Source organism: Amyelois transitella, chromosome Z (genome assembly GCF_032362555.1).
Source record: "Amyelois transitella isolate CPQ chromosome Z, ilAmyTran1.1, whole genome shotgun sequence".
In the NCBI taxonomy this organism is placed as follows: Eukaryota; Metazoa; Arthropoda; class Insecta; order Lepidoptera; family Pyralidae; genus Amyelois; species Amyelois transitella.
Genome location: NC_083535.1, coordinates 3,017,987 through 3,032,987, shown reverse-complemented (window position 1 = coordinate 3,032,987; position 15,001 = coordinate 3,017,987). Strand labels below are relative to the sequence as shown.

Here is a 15,001-nt window from a genome sequence, read left to right as displayed (position 1 = left end):
TATTTAGATATATTATTTGTATTATTTGATATAATAAAAGAAGAAAAAAATAACAGATTAACAAACTACTGGCCTATCAGTCTTTGCGAGACTGTTGGCTCTGTCTACCCCGTAAGGGATGTAGACGTGATTATATGTATGTATGTATTTAAAATTACCATTACCAAGTGTTTACATTGATGTTAAGTGAAGCGTAATTTAATATACCCGCCGAGTTAATAAATTTAGAGGGAAATGCAAAAAATAAACCAGGAACACCTTACCGCTTCGATAATTCAATTTCCAGAGAAATAAGGAAATGATGGGTGATTTTCAAGCTGACTGCAAATTAAATTTTATGGCATGTTTTTATACAGCAGACTGTGATTTTTATTAAAAAAATATCTGTTTTGTATATAACGTTGTTTTAACACGAGAGATATATTTTTTCCAAAAACGGCTCTTGTGAGGCAGTGATTAATTGGCTTTGCCATCGTAGTTCGTTACCTAAGTTAGATTTGTCATATGTTAAAAAAAAAAGGATATACCTAAGTCTTTTTGGTATTATACATTTATGTGATGATCTTTTAAGTATAATCTCTATCTTATTTATAAAATTCTCGTGTCACAATGTTCGTTCCCGTACTTCTCCGAAACGGCTTGACCGATTCTCATGAAATTTTGTGAGCATATTAAGTAGGTCTGAGAATCGGCCAACACCTATTTTTCATACCCCTTAGTGATAAGGGGTTGTCCACCCTTAACATTTTTTTTAACTAGAATTTATATCGCAAGACATATTAACATAGACTATCCACTATTTATTATATAAATACTTACCAGTAAAGTTGTGAGGAACTAGTGGCAGCGACGGTGGCGCCATCCCCAAGCCTAGCTGCGCCGAGCGGCTGGCGAGTAAAACTCTGGCTACAGTCAGATGGTCATGGTGGGCCGCCACTGCTACAAGCAAGTTGAGAAGCAGTTGACGGCAATGTTGGTGGACTATCCATCTGTTGGACATAATTTTATTACTTATAAAAAACTGTTGGCTCTGTCTACACCCAAATCCTAACTTAACCATACGAAAACATCACAACGTAGGTACATAAATATAATAATATAAATAACTTAGAAAGATTGAGCTAGCTCCAAAGTAAAGTCGTGACTTGTGTTCTTTACGCGCACCTATGAAGTTTGTAAAAATCAAGGAGTTTGTAAAAAATGTTCCTGAAAAATTACTGTACCTGGTATGGTCCATGCCGAGAAAAACAATGTGCAGCATGAGAGGCACGTGTATGGACCAGTCCAGTTCCCCTCCCTCCAACACCACGTCACACAGGAGCATCACGGCTACGTTGCATCTATAAAATGAATAATAAAAAAAATCCAATCAGACACATGAGAAATACGCATAGATAAATAAATAAGGTTATATCATTGTCTCTGTGATTAAGCCGAGACATTAGTGCATTTCCACGGAAGCATAGCCTCGGGCAAGCTAGTTATCCCGGAACGAGCGAAAAAATGACGTTTTAAATTCCAGTTGTACATTTTCTTGTATATACCTTTGTGTTCAGGTATAGGCTATAAATATTGAATATAATTTTCACATCCGCTAGGCCCAACTGTTTAAAAATCAAGATTAATTAGTAGTACCTATATTTAAAACTGTAACAAGAATCTAACAGGAACAATATCGTCACATCTACGTTTGCGGTTAACAAATATTGCATGATTTATTAATGTTCAGATTAATACCTGTGGAAGCCAGATATGGGTTGGCTGCTGTCAGGCAAGTACTCGGTGAGCTTTGCGAAGAACCCTCCATACTCGGGCATCGGTAGCGGCCTGGGCTGCGGCACGTCCATGCGGGGCTCCTGCGGGGTCGTGGGGACGCTGCCTCCGGTAGGCGTTGTAGTAGATTCAGGCCCCAGGCCCGTCTGTCAACATGTCCTCAAATGTCAGGTGCATAATATTTGCGGGCAATTAATTAACACTCTTTTTAAGACTGTTCACAAAATTAACTTTTGTGTGTGTGTGTCTTAATAATGCATTTTCTACCATTTCACCATCACCAGTTCGTCAAGAAGTAGTCGAAGGATATTATGTAGGGAATGTACTTCTAGTTCATTGTCAACATATTGGCATTTGTCCTGGTTGCTTTTTTAGTGACTCATCCCCAGATAGATTAATATAATCAGCGTAACTCTAACAGATCAATCTATTTTTTACGCTGAATTATTACGTAAGTCGCAGGCGGTATTCTGGTTTTCATTTTTTTTGCCTTTAATCAAATTTACTTCCTTATATAGCTACCGATGCCAATAAATAATTCTTGATGGAGTAATCCCCTGTGCCTTCTCGATAATGTTCCAAATTTCCGTCAAAATCCCACACTCTATAGATAATGAAACCGCCGCAGACAGGTTTAATCTCTATCGATTGTTTTTAACAGGGAAAGTAAACCCCGGTTAGTCTCTCGTAATTGTAACTTGTTAGAGGATTTCAAGTAAGTAATCGCATTTCTTAGGGAGGACAGAGGGGAAGTTGTTTATCTAATTGGCTAAACTAAACACTTGCAATAATTGCGATACATAAAATAACGCCTCTTTACTGGAGGAGTAGGCAGAATATTTACTGAAATAAAGAACTATAATACTTTAATTGAAATAAGCTTTCTTAATATACAATTCCAAAGCAGACCGTTTTCATCGTAGTTTCCTCACAACTACTCGTATATACTTAATGCACCTTAAATATATTTTACAGGTACTATATTTTTCTATGAACAGTCTTAATAAATATTTCATAATTTTTTGGAGTAGTTACAGAACTAGAAATATAATTTATTTTCAAAAAAAGGATACTAAGTATCACAGACCGAGATGTGGTTCATAGTAGGTACCACTACTTAATTTAAAAGTTCTTATTCAGACCTGTGATATACAAGTAAATAATATTGTGTTTCAGAACATATAACTTAATATCGCTTTCAAAGCTATGTGTACAAGTGGCGAGAAATACTCACTGGCGTGGCGTCTCCTTCGGATGGTTGCGTGGGTTCCTCATCAGCAGGCGGGGTGCCACAAGGAGCCGACACTCGCTTGTACGCGGCTCTGGATCCTGGAGTCTCAGGTGGTTTTACGCTGGAAAGTAATTGTAAACTAAAACCTAGAAAGATAGTAGGGAGACTATTACTCCCTTTCAGGGACGAGCTTCCTTGCATTTTAACTGACAGTTAAAAAATATAATAGACGATGAATTTATAATAATTCATACAATTTCTTAAATTAACCAGTCAGAAACTGTTTTCCGTTAATGGTTTAGCCTGCGAACGGTTTTTTTATTTTTCCGTCTCCATCATAGGGCGATTTGCCGATAGGACTCACCATTACCATTTTTGATCGACTTGTCGACAGAAAAATACCTATAATCCGATTAAAAAACAGTTTAAAATAGAACTCGACCAAATTGAAATTCCTTTCGAAAATTGTAACCATCGACGTGTTAATTTTCCTCCTGTCGTTACATTCTAATTTTAAAATTTGTGACTTATAAATGAATTAGTATTAGGGTGAAAAGCACACATTTTACTTAATGTAGGATCTGTTCAAGTGGCTTTTTAATTGAAGGGCGTTGAGTGAGCTGTGTGCGAAGAGGCACTCGAATAAGCTGATCAAGGAATCTTAAACTCTGGAGCATTTTCCAGTACTGCACAACGAGATAAACAGAAGCCCTTGTGCAGAGAGCTCCTCTAAGAGTATTACAAAATATTTCAGCACAATGGCCTTTGTTGCATTAAAAATCCACAGTTTTCGAAACTTACAAGGGTTTGCAAAAGACGTTATGTATATATATGTATCTATGGAGAGATTGAGATCAGAGATAATAAGTCAACGGTCTGCCCGTAATATCAATACGATATGGATATTTTTGTAAATACATAAAAAAATATAAAACCAATCCTTTCTCAAAGGAGAACATGACAAAAGACTACAACATTCCCCTTGCCACAATCCCTGTATACTTTCTTTCGCTTTATCCACATTCATAACTATCTTGTAGTGCACCATAACTAGTACCGTGTGGTTCCCGGCACCAATACAAAAATAATAGGACCACTCCATCTCTTTCCCATGGATGTCGTAAAAGGCAACTAAGGGATAGGCTTGTAAACTTGCGATTCTTTTTTTAGGCGATGGGCCAGCAACCCATCACAATTTGAATCTCAATTCTATAATTAAGCCAAACAGCTGAACGTGGCCTGTCAGTCTAATCAAGACTGTTGGCTCTGTCTACCCCGCATGGGATATAGATGTGATTATATGTGTGTAACTATTTTTATGAAAGCTGCATCATCTTAGCGCTCTTCCAACGATTCTACTCACACTCCTTATGTATTTGCTTATACATACATACAATAGTAATTATTTATTATGTCTGGTACAGTGTCCTACTAAATGCGTGGAAGGTTTGATTCTAGCCTGCCAAAAATCGAGAAGAGATCATTTCCTTACAAACATCAATTAAATCATGAAATCTTCGTACGTACTTATAAGAAGATGTGATCGAAAATTACGCGAAATTTTCAATGTCAAAGGAAAATCTTCAACTTATATGTTAATGGAGGAACAAGGAAAAAGCTTTCATTTGCGTGTCGAAAGAGATCGACTTAGTGATAAGACTTTACCCGTGTTGCTTATTTAATTTCTTCATTTATGTATTTAACAAGATTTTACTATATTTGTCTCTGCGCGTTTGTTATTAAAATTATGAAATTTCACCAACATCGCGATTTCATAAAAACTTGAAATTTTGGATGCCATGTGTGAAACCATTTCACGCAAGTAAATTTTAGCTATATTCGGCCTACTTGCAACGAATAACGGGATTGGAAGCCAACAACTTAAAATAGGCCTACGAAAAATTTATGAAATTTTAGATGCAAAAGGTTTAAACAATAGTAGCACTTCACATCTAAACAAATATTTCACTACATTTAAGTGTCACTTAACGTAATTATTTCATTAAAAGTCGAGAAACCTCGCGAAATGTAAGTAAGTATATAAAAACAAGGCTATGCATGTTAAGCCTATATCACATGTCACCCATAACAGTCGCCTATCCGGCGCAAGTCTTAAAACAACGCCAGTTTCACGCGAAGGGTTTTACAACTCAAAAAATAAAATGTTATCTTTATTGGAGTAAGACGGCCGCTTGGGAACGAAGGTTTTACTGACGGTGGCGGGCAACATTGTTTGGATCAAACGGAACATTTAACCCAACGGTTTTCTGATTGCAGCCATGCCCTTATTTCTTCTCGTAAGTGATAGAGGCGATCGTGTTGAAATTAAACTAAGTGCAATAAATAGGCCACATTAATCACACTGCGCCGTGCGTTGCGCGGCACTTGAGAATAAGAACACTCCATCTTTTCCTCGCCTGACTAAGAGGTGCACGTGAACATTGCATTTATTTGTTATTCGTACTCCTCTATGTCATTATCAAATATAAAGGAGGCCATTATTTGACATAGGCAAAATCAATACATTGAGAGATTGTTAATCCTAAAATTATAAATGCGAAATGAAGTTGTTTTTGTTTTTATTTCTCTTCATGCGTTATCTATTGATCCAATATTGAAATTATGCGTATAAATAATTAAGAGTCTAGAAAATGACAGGGACAATTTTACCCCGGTAAAAACTATAGTACCCGTGGAATTTGCGAAAAAACCTGTAATAGGTACTATGTTGATGAATTTGCGCGGGCGAGGGTGCGGTTAAAACATATTTTTTATTTTGACGATGTTTTGGTATTTGAGATTTGGGGTTCAATCGTGTCCAAGTCATGTCATTATTATGATTAACCTTGGTCTTGGGTGTTAGTCTTTATGATTTATTATAAAATATCATTGAGTGATGACATCCTACTCATAGTAAGTAAGGTTAAAATTGTGTTCTCGGGATTTCTTACTTTATATGTAAATCACACGTCACTGACGGAATACAATTCCATCCTGCGTTCCATTTCGTAATCTCTTAGCCAAACTGATAAAGAACGGCGCGTGTGCATTCGTCATTGTTTGCGTCACGCCTTCATCGGCGGAGACGAGCGCAGCGCAAGGTTTATTTTTTGCATTTTTCTATGGAATATATAAAGAAAAGTGGAAAAAATACTCCATTCTGAAAGGCAGCAGTGATGCAACGGAATATGGCGAGTGTCTCATACATCTATAATGTTTAATATTCCGAGTAATAAGATTTGCGAAAACGAATTTGTTATGTTTATTTGTTCCTTCTTCGAGTACAATTCACTTGACCGCATCAAAATAATGCGACCGACTATGTTGGCAAACATAAACTACATATTATACAACTTTAACATTAAAGGATAAACGGTTTGGATTTTTGTTTACGACGAATAAAACCAGAAACTCATGGGTGGCTACTAGCTATATAGGAGTGAGATAGTCTTTATAAAAGTTAATTTTATTGTCACTCTAATTATACCAGAGGAAAAAATCTAATCTATACTTATGTTATGAAAAGGAAGGACTTTTATTTTCGTTTATGACGAACTAGCTTTTGACCGCGACTTCTTCCGCCAGTCCATTATGATCATTAGGTATCAATCAATTTCCGTATAAACATTCATCCCCTCCATCAACAATTTCTACCTTATTTCGCGATGGTTTACGCGTGAGCTTTCACGCTTTCTTTTTAACCGACAGACAGACAGAGTTAGTTTGGCATTTAAATTATTAGTAGGGATAAACTCAAGAATTTCCTGGACGGATTTTCGGTGAAATTTGGCAGCGACAGACTTTTCAGAAGCCACATAACATAATTCATTTTAGGAAATTTTCACGAGAACGAATCCGGGCGCAGAGCTAAATAATAAACAAACGTAATAATAGGCAGTGTGGCAGATTTGTACTTGTTCGTGAAGATTCGTATGTGTACAGTGTACGCCAATCACTTAGAGGGCACACCCATCCTGCATAACGTATCAGTTATCCGGTGCTGTCACCGAACACGATGTGACGTTTATGGATGGATAGGTTTTGAGCTCTCGACAAATATGTGAGCAATGTTCATGTGTATAGGAATCAATGATTGCGCAAAAAAAAAAACGAAAATATAATTATATATATATATATATATATATAAGATATTTTTATACATTTTTATGAACTTAAAATATGCTAAGTAAGAAAAAACCCGATTGATTGCCATTTCAACGCACACAGAGTAATTCCTTATATAGCTTGAACGCCATTTCGGAAATCACTCTCCAAAAGGGGTGAATATGTAACAAGTTCGAGGGCAAAAGCGACAGCTTAATATCTGAATAGTCGCCAGACGAAGGTAGTACAAACACAATTTAAATCCGCTTACTAAGATATAAAATAAATATTGATAAGCTTTTTCTCCTGTTCATATTCTTATATTTTCATTTCTACGAATAAAGTTAAGAGTTTTGTGTATATATTTCAGTAATAAAATTTATGTTTGCTAAGAATTTTACTCGGAATTATTTGTATCTTATCAGGATTTTTTGTTAACATTTCAGATATACCTTAAATCGAATGTTAATTGTTTCATAGAAACGCATTAAAAACAAACCCGAAAGAAAACTTAAAAAGGGAACTTTTCTAAAAATACCTACACCTATACGATAGTCTCTTTTTTCTTACTGTTCGCTAAATATTTCCATTTGATTTCATACAACCAGGACCAACTTCAGGGTTTATTATCAGTACCTACTACCGCAATAATAGTATTTGTTAAACTTATGGACCATATTACCGAAGTTGATGCTATTTACTTTTAATTTTAATTCTGTCTTTAATTAAAAATACTCCAATTGTAAAAAAAATTTTATCCTCGCAACATAGTCTGGTAACACTAGTATGAACGTACTAGTGGTTAACTTTTGGAGTCGCGCTCAGCCATTGGTGATGGAAGCGTCCCTTTATGGGCGGCGTCAGTTACTATGTGTTGCTATGGGGTTTTTTCAAATGAAGAATGTTTTGTGCTTCAATCGCAACAATTTGTACAAGTAGCAGGCTCAGACAGGATTTATTTCAAAGAGCTGCGAGTAATACTTGAACTTCCTACAAATGCATGAAAACAGACGGCGGGCGGAATTTATTTTTAATAGTATTTTTTTTAATTTGTGACTTTCAATTTACCTTTGAGTTCTTACAAAGTTTTAACCGTCTGGCAGAAATATAAAATAAAAATAATATCAAGGAGTAATATTTGGCTATGAATAAGTAAACGTACAGTTAACTTTGCGCCGTGGCTTTGTCACTTTGAGAAACCCTTGCCAAGTATGAAGAAATTTCGACCTATGTCAATATGAATTATTAATGTATGCTAAGTTTAATTCATTTGATTTCATTCCAAACAAGAATATACAATAAGCATACTAATAAAAAAGAACAACAGCAAATTCTATTGCCGAAAATACCTGTAATACCTCTGTGATGAACATTACAGCCAGTCTTCAAGACTGTCGGCTATGTCTACCCCGTAAGGGATAAAGACGTGACTAAATGTACGTATATATAACATACCTTGCTTTGGTAGGATCCTCGCCACTATGTCTCTTTGTGTGAATAGTTCCCTTTTCTACAGGCGCAAGTTCACCAGTGCGCCCAGTCGCATCCTGTTTGATAAGATTTTTAATAAGATTGTTTATTAACAAAATAATTAACCTAGGAAGCTAACACCATTGCTAATATCTAAAACAACATTTTTAATAAAATGTACCTGATAAGCGTAATATTTTTTATGAGCGATTAGCTATATGCCCTACGATACGATACGAATTTGGTATACCTTTTTATGTAGCCTTTTTTACTAAGACAAAGGGATTGATGACATGTTGAGTCATTTCTATACAGTCTGCGGGTACAACCTGAAATTCTCTTCCTGCTTCTCTGCTCATCACTTACGACTTATTGATATGGCATTGAACTTGCATGCACAAATTTAGATGTCATCTTGCGTCACCAATCCGTCCAGCAGTACGTGGCCTATCCAATCTTGTGAATATTGGATCGGTCTACACAGTATCAGTGTTACTTTATGCAAAACTAGCGACCCGCCCCGGCTTCGCACGGGTGCAAAATTCGGAAAAAAATATACATAAAAACCTCCCTTTTGAATCACTCTACCTGCTACAAAAAACCGCATCAAAATCCGTTGCGTAATTTTAAAGATTTAAGCATACAGACAAACATACTAAAATAGCTACTTTGTTTTATACTATGTAGTGATATGATATGTATGTGTGCGTACCTGTGAGCCAGTGCCTGGCCCGTCGCTGTGTCCCGACGTGGCCTTCCTCATGGAAGTGAGCCTGTAGAAAGGCGGCGTCTCCGTGCGTTCTATGAGACAGTTCAGGGTCTCAACGGTCTGCAGTTCAGTCATCATCTCGTCCAGAAGGCGTTCGGGCCGCGACCGGGCCAGGTACAGAACTACACGTTTAGCCTGGGGGATAAGAATAAGAATTTGTAAATGAAATAAAAAAAGTAATAAAAATTCGAAATTTAACAGTTTTTTTTTTCAGGACCATTCATACTTATCCACAGCGATATTATAAATGCGAATCTTAGTTTGTTTGTTACCCTTTTAAAGTTAAACCAATGAAACGAGCTACATGAAATAAGAGAAAGACATAAATTTTATATAACTAGCTTTTACGGTGGTAGAGCAGCGGGCCGAAGCTAGTAAAATTATAAAACAACAGTCTTGGCCTTGGGCTTCCAAGAAAAAAATTTTTCAATCGAAATAAATTACACTATGATCGGGGATCGAACCCGGCCACATGTATCACAAAAGTGATACAAAAACAATTACAAAACCTATATGACTTCACTGAAAGTTAAATCTGTCTGCGATTTCAAAATTCAAAATTCATTTATTCCTTTTAACAAGTGCAGTACAAGTGGGTAGCAGGGTCTCACCATTTAAGTTTACAAAAACCTGTGTTAGGTGAGATCCGCTCTTCAAAAATAATGGCATTACATGCAAAGTTTAGATATTTAATTAATTAATATTATTATTATGATTCCTAACATACATATATCGCTATATTTAAAAAATTGATATGGAAATAGATTTGGAACATATATGTATGTATGTTGGATTTACAGTCATTGTGACTAACTTACATATTAAATTATTTACTTTTAATTTGTAGCGATATAACACGGTCAGTTAGTGATGAAACATGACCATTTATAAATAAAACAAGTATTAAACGTGCCCGTAACGTACCTTTATTTTATCTTGAACGTTTCGAATCATGTTACAATGATCCGTGGTCAACGAGCGACAGTCGTTTAAATAAACGTATGACGTGCGCGTTTAATACCTTAATTAGTCATAAATAGTATAATGCTGCATGTTTCAACTGATTTTAAACTTTCGCATTAGTTTAAAATCAGTTGAAACATGCCCAATTACAGACTAGCTCGCAGCAAAACAGGTACTTAAGTGTACTTAGTCGCAGATTATACAAAGCCCGAACTTCATATTTGACTTACACAGTTGCATTTAACTCCGCCATTGTGCATAGAGTACTACTTAAGTGAACTACTTGTCAAATCATGGGGAGATAGGATCGACGGCTGTTAAGTTATCTTTAGGCAAACTTTGAAGCAAATCTACGAGGTTCGGGGCAGACAACTTACGCGGGCTTTCGCTTGATCAAATATTTGCTTTATAATTGTCTTAGTAGTTAAAATCAATGTTATGTAATGCTAATATAATCCAGGCATGTACCTAGTGAAAAAATAACTCTTTTTTATATCCAAGTTTGAAAGAAGTGCGGGTTGGCGTTGGCCGGGCAGTGGAAAATGATAGCTAAATGAGAAAAATAAGTTGATAGCCGAGATAGATAGGGGCAAGGAAATACGAGTGAATAATCTTCAAGTAAATAGACCTTCAGAATCATTCCCAGTATATTTAAAATATTACTTAAGGGTTTCATTAAAATGGCCAACGATTAATTAATAAAGTAGTTAGGTATATCACAGTGTGACTCATTTGAGCACCGTAATCTGCAGACTAATTGTGTTCAAAACCAGGGGACAATAGCCGACATTATTTTCAACAGACGTAGCAATTAGTATTCGAGTGCTTGTGAATGATTTCTAACGAAAACACATTTGGGAACCCCTTTTCAGGGATATTTCTCTAATGAATCCACCGCATGAGCGTTATTACCTGAGCGGGAATTTGAACAAAAGTGGCTTGAAGCTTCATATGGATGGTAATGTTTTTCGAGTGTATGTAAGAGTCGTATTAGATAGCATTGGATTGAGAGGCTGAGTGGAAAGTTGTGAAGTATGAAAATTTAGTTCAGGAAAATATTAATTTTCTATTATGTTATGAATTTTATTATCGTAATAGTAGTATTTATCAGCTAATATATAAGCTTAGGCGAAGGTAAATTATAAGCCTGTCATTGATATGACAACATGCAACTATTTCTATATTTGGACGTTTAGTATTTTTTTTTTGTGAAACAAGTATTTAAATACTTAAATATAAATACTTCATTTTATACTTTGCGGCTTCTAGGTGAGTCTTCAAGACCTTGATGTTTTCTTCGAAGCGCGGAGCGGAAAGCAAATTAACCAAACCCGGTTCATTGACACATCCCTACGCTTGCTAAGTGGTTAGCCGCTAACACAGCATATTTCAAAGTTACATATTATTTTATTACACTGTTTTGGGTTCAAGTGATAATGAGGAAAGTAATTTGACTAGGGATCTTCCTTAAGATCAAAGTGCCAAGATCAAAGTACCTAAGAAATTCGTGGAGATATAAGCAGAAATAACTAGCTACTACTTTACACAAGATATACAAGGATTAGTCTGGAAATTAATGAAACCACGGGATACAATATAGCTTAGCTTATCATCGCTCTGGCGTTTGTTACAAATCTTTCTTAAACCGAGTATCTTAATTTACTTTTTTAGAATTTAATACGGATAAAAACATAATCATTTTTAACCATGTTACAACACTTGATACGTATATGTAACGTCTCGGTAACGAGAAGTATCGATTATTCTAAACCGATTCGATTTATACTGATCTCGAAATCTAGCGGTATTGTGAGATTACTTTTTCCTAAAATGAGGTGATTTCAGGCAAATTAAGTTAATTGCAAGCAATAGTTTGCTTAACATGATCGCTGTTTTTCGAAAACGTAGGAGCGTTTTAATATGGGGTTTAATATTGAAATATATTGGGGATTTCAATATGTGTAACATACCGGGGAATGGTTCAATAGTTAAAACTATTTTTTCTAAGTCAATTAGTCATTAACTTGTGGTAAAATCTAAATCATAATTCCTATTAAAGCTTTTCATTTTTTTTTGTCAAAGCATTGTCTCATGTACTTACAAACCAAGTCAAGCAAACAGCTTTTTACCTGACTGCAAAAAGGGCTACGTGTATAAAAGGGTGAATCGCATAATACGCATGAAATGGAAGTACGTTCGGATTCTATATACCCTTGAACAAAACGTTACGGTCGGGTAAATACGCGGAATGTGTCGATTAGTTTACAGCGCGATCGTTGTGCGCCAGTTTTACTTTTTATTTTACATCAGTTCCTGCCCGAGGTTGAACTGGAATTTCTAGATTTTACACGTTACATACATAAATGTAATTAAAAACGTACGTGTACCGTACTTTTAGAATGTTTTGTTATTACATACATACATACATAGAATCACGCCTCTTTCCCGGAGGGGTAGGCAGAGACTACCTCTTTCCACTTGCCACAATCTCTGCATACTTCCTTCGCTTCATCCACATTCATAACTCTCTTCATGCAAGCTCGGCGGTTTCGGGTACTTTTGACCTGACCCTTTACCAGGACGTCCTTAATTTGATCACGATACGTTCGTCTAGGTCTTCCCACTCCGACCTTTCCCTCCACACTCTCCTTGTATATCTGCTTAGTCAACCTGTTTTCATTCATCCTCTCCACATGACCGAACCATCTCAACATACCTATGCTATACATGTTTTGTTATTTATAATAGATTAATTATTTTCGTTTTTATGTGTTATAATTTTAAACAAATTCTTGCTTTGTCTTTGCTTGCTTTCTAAAATTAAACTACATCTGGTGATGTGCCTGTGGAATCTAGGCCACGGCTAAAGAACACGATGTCGAGTACACTGAGGAAAAAGCGCTAGCATCTCTTTAAAGAAATTTCTTACGAGTATTACATTTTCCATAACACCTGTTCTAGTCAAGGGCGTAACGTCGAGCAAGGAAAAATTATAATGTATTTTCAATTGCATATTTCTTTAATTATTTTGCTTCAAATGTCTGTGCATGCATTATTTTTAATTCAGTATCAAGACGTGTATTAAGACTTACAATTTTCAAACAATATATTTAAATTACATAATTTTTATAAGAGTATATTCCATATTTCAAACTCTAACTAATTAATATTAAATAAACACAGGATGATACATTACAATATTCTAGAAGGATGAAATCAGATTACAATTGTTTTTCCTTTGGAGTAATCCGGATTTTTGGATGTTATATTTTACCTAATTACAATTATATAAGTAACGTTATTTTTATTATGTTTTATTCATCAGGTCGTGATTCCGGTAATGCCTATAACGTATCCAAGGCCGGATATACTAATCTGTAACTACTAATTAACAGCGTTTTCGCTACAATAAACAGAAACTACAAATCGCGTAAATAAAACGATTTCCAGCAGAGGTAAAAACGGCCTAATCTTAATATTTCTCGGAACGTGGTAGGCGTTACAAGGACTATTGGACCTACAATTCAGTCAGCTACAGAGAAGTCTATAAAGCAGTCTGACAGAAAATTGTACTTTCTCAAATCATTGTTTTTATATAAAAACATTTACTCATATATTTAAGCAAGTTAATACCTATTTTTAACAATTCGTTTGTGTGCCGGGTAGCTAAGCTTCATTGACCCATTGAAAAATATTTGCGTGTTACACACGGTTGATGCAATGCAATCAAACCACAGACGAACGAGGGTGGTTTGGTAATAGCGTACATTTATCAGCCCCTCTGGGCACAAAAACAGAAATTAAAATATGATCGATATCCCGCGTTACGAAATTAATTTAATTTTTAGAAAAAGAAATCATAACTAAGTTACAAAGTTATTAAGTCCGCCTTCGATCATGACATCGGCGCCGCGTCAACTTTTCGATGGCCGTTTTAATTAGATTTTCGACCGTATGAAAATATTTACAACACATTCTGTTTTAAAATTTCGATAAATAAATGAGTGCGTTGTACGTTGAAAATCTTCGCGACGTGGCTTGGTAATGGATTGCCTTATTTAAAGTTTTTAACACTACGCTGAGAATACAGTCCGCCACACTGAGAATACTCGTAAATATTTATTTGTACTCTATTTTCTGTATGTATAAATATAAGTTCGCTGTGTTCGTTAATTCAGACTTTAAACTCCGGTATATCTTTGTTCATCTATAATTCCTAATGTAACATGTCTGGTCCGGTAGCGAACAAGTCATAGTGTGCACCAGGTGCTTCTCTTCTCGCCATAGTCATAGCAATTTCCTTAATTTACTTCTACAATATGTGTAGCAGTAAATTAAGGAAAATGCTAATTAACTTAGGATTATTTTTAGGCGATAGGCTATCAACGACATTATTTAATCTCAGTTTCAAAACTGGGCCATACAGCTATACGTGGTCTTTCAGACTTTTCGAAACTGTTGGCTTTGTCTACTCCGTAAAGGATAAAGATGTGATTATATTTAAGCACGTTCAAAAGAAAGCGGTAAAGTAAATCTATTGTTGGTACTCACGTAAGGCAGTAACTCGTTGGGAGCCATCCCAGACACTATGATCAGGTATCTGATGATGACCTTCAGGTTGTTGGGCCAGCACGCGCACAAAGTCGCCCACAGCTCCTCGATCTCTTTTGGGTGGTTGTCGGAAAACTGTC

The 15,001-nt window shown here is 35.8% G+C and overlaps 1 protein-coding gene across 5 annotated transcripts in view; it reads right to left on the bottom strand.

Moving 5' to 3' along the window:
- Window positions 1-15,001, bottom strand: part of LOC106130562 (protein furry) — a 137,085-nt gene that overhangs the window by 27,524 nt on the left and 94,560 nt on the right. For all 5 annotated transcript variants that reach the window (XM_060953642.1, XM_060953644.1, XM_060953646.1 and 2 more), the window contains 7 exons: window positions 14,862-14,996; window positions 9,291-9,482; window positions 8,564-8,655; window positions 3,008-3,125; window positions 1,738-1,919; window positions 1,224-1,340; window positions 820-989 (listed from right to left, as the gene is read on the bottom strand). In XM_060953642.1, the coding sequence (XP_060809625.1) occupies window positions 820-989; window positions 1,224-1,340; window positions 1,738-1,919; window positions 3,008-3,125; window positions 8,564-8,655; window positions 9,291-9,482; window positions 14,862-14,996 (1,006 nt within the window). The remainder of the gene's footprint in view (window positions 1-819; window positions 990-1,223; window positions 1,341-1,737; window positions 1,920-3,007; window positions 3,126-8,563; window positions 8,656-9,290; window positions 9,483-14,861; window positions 14,997-15,001) is intronic.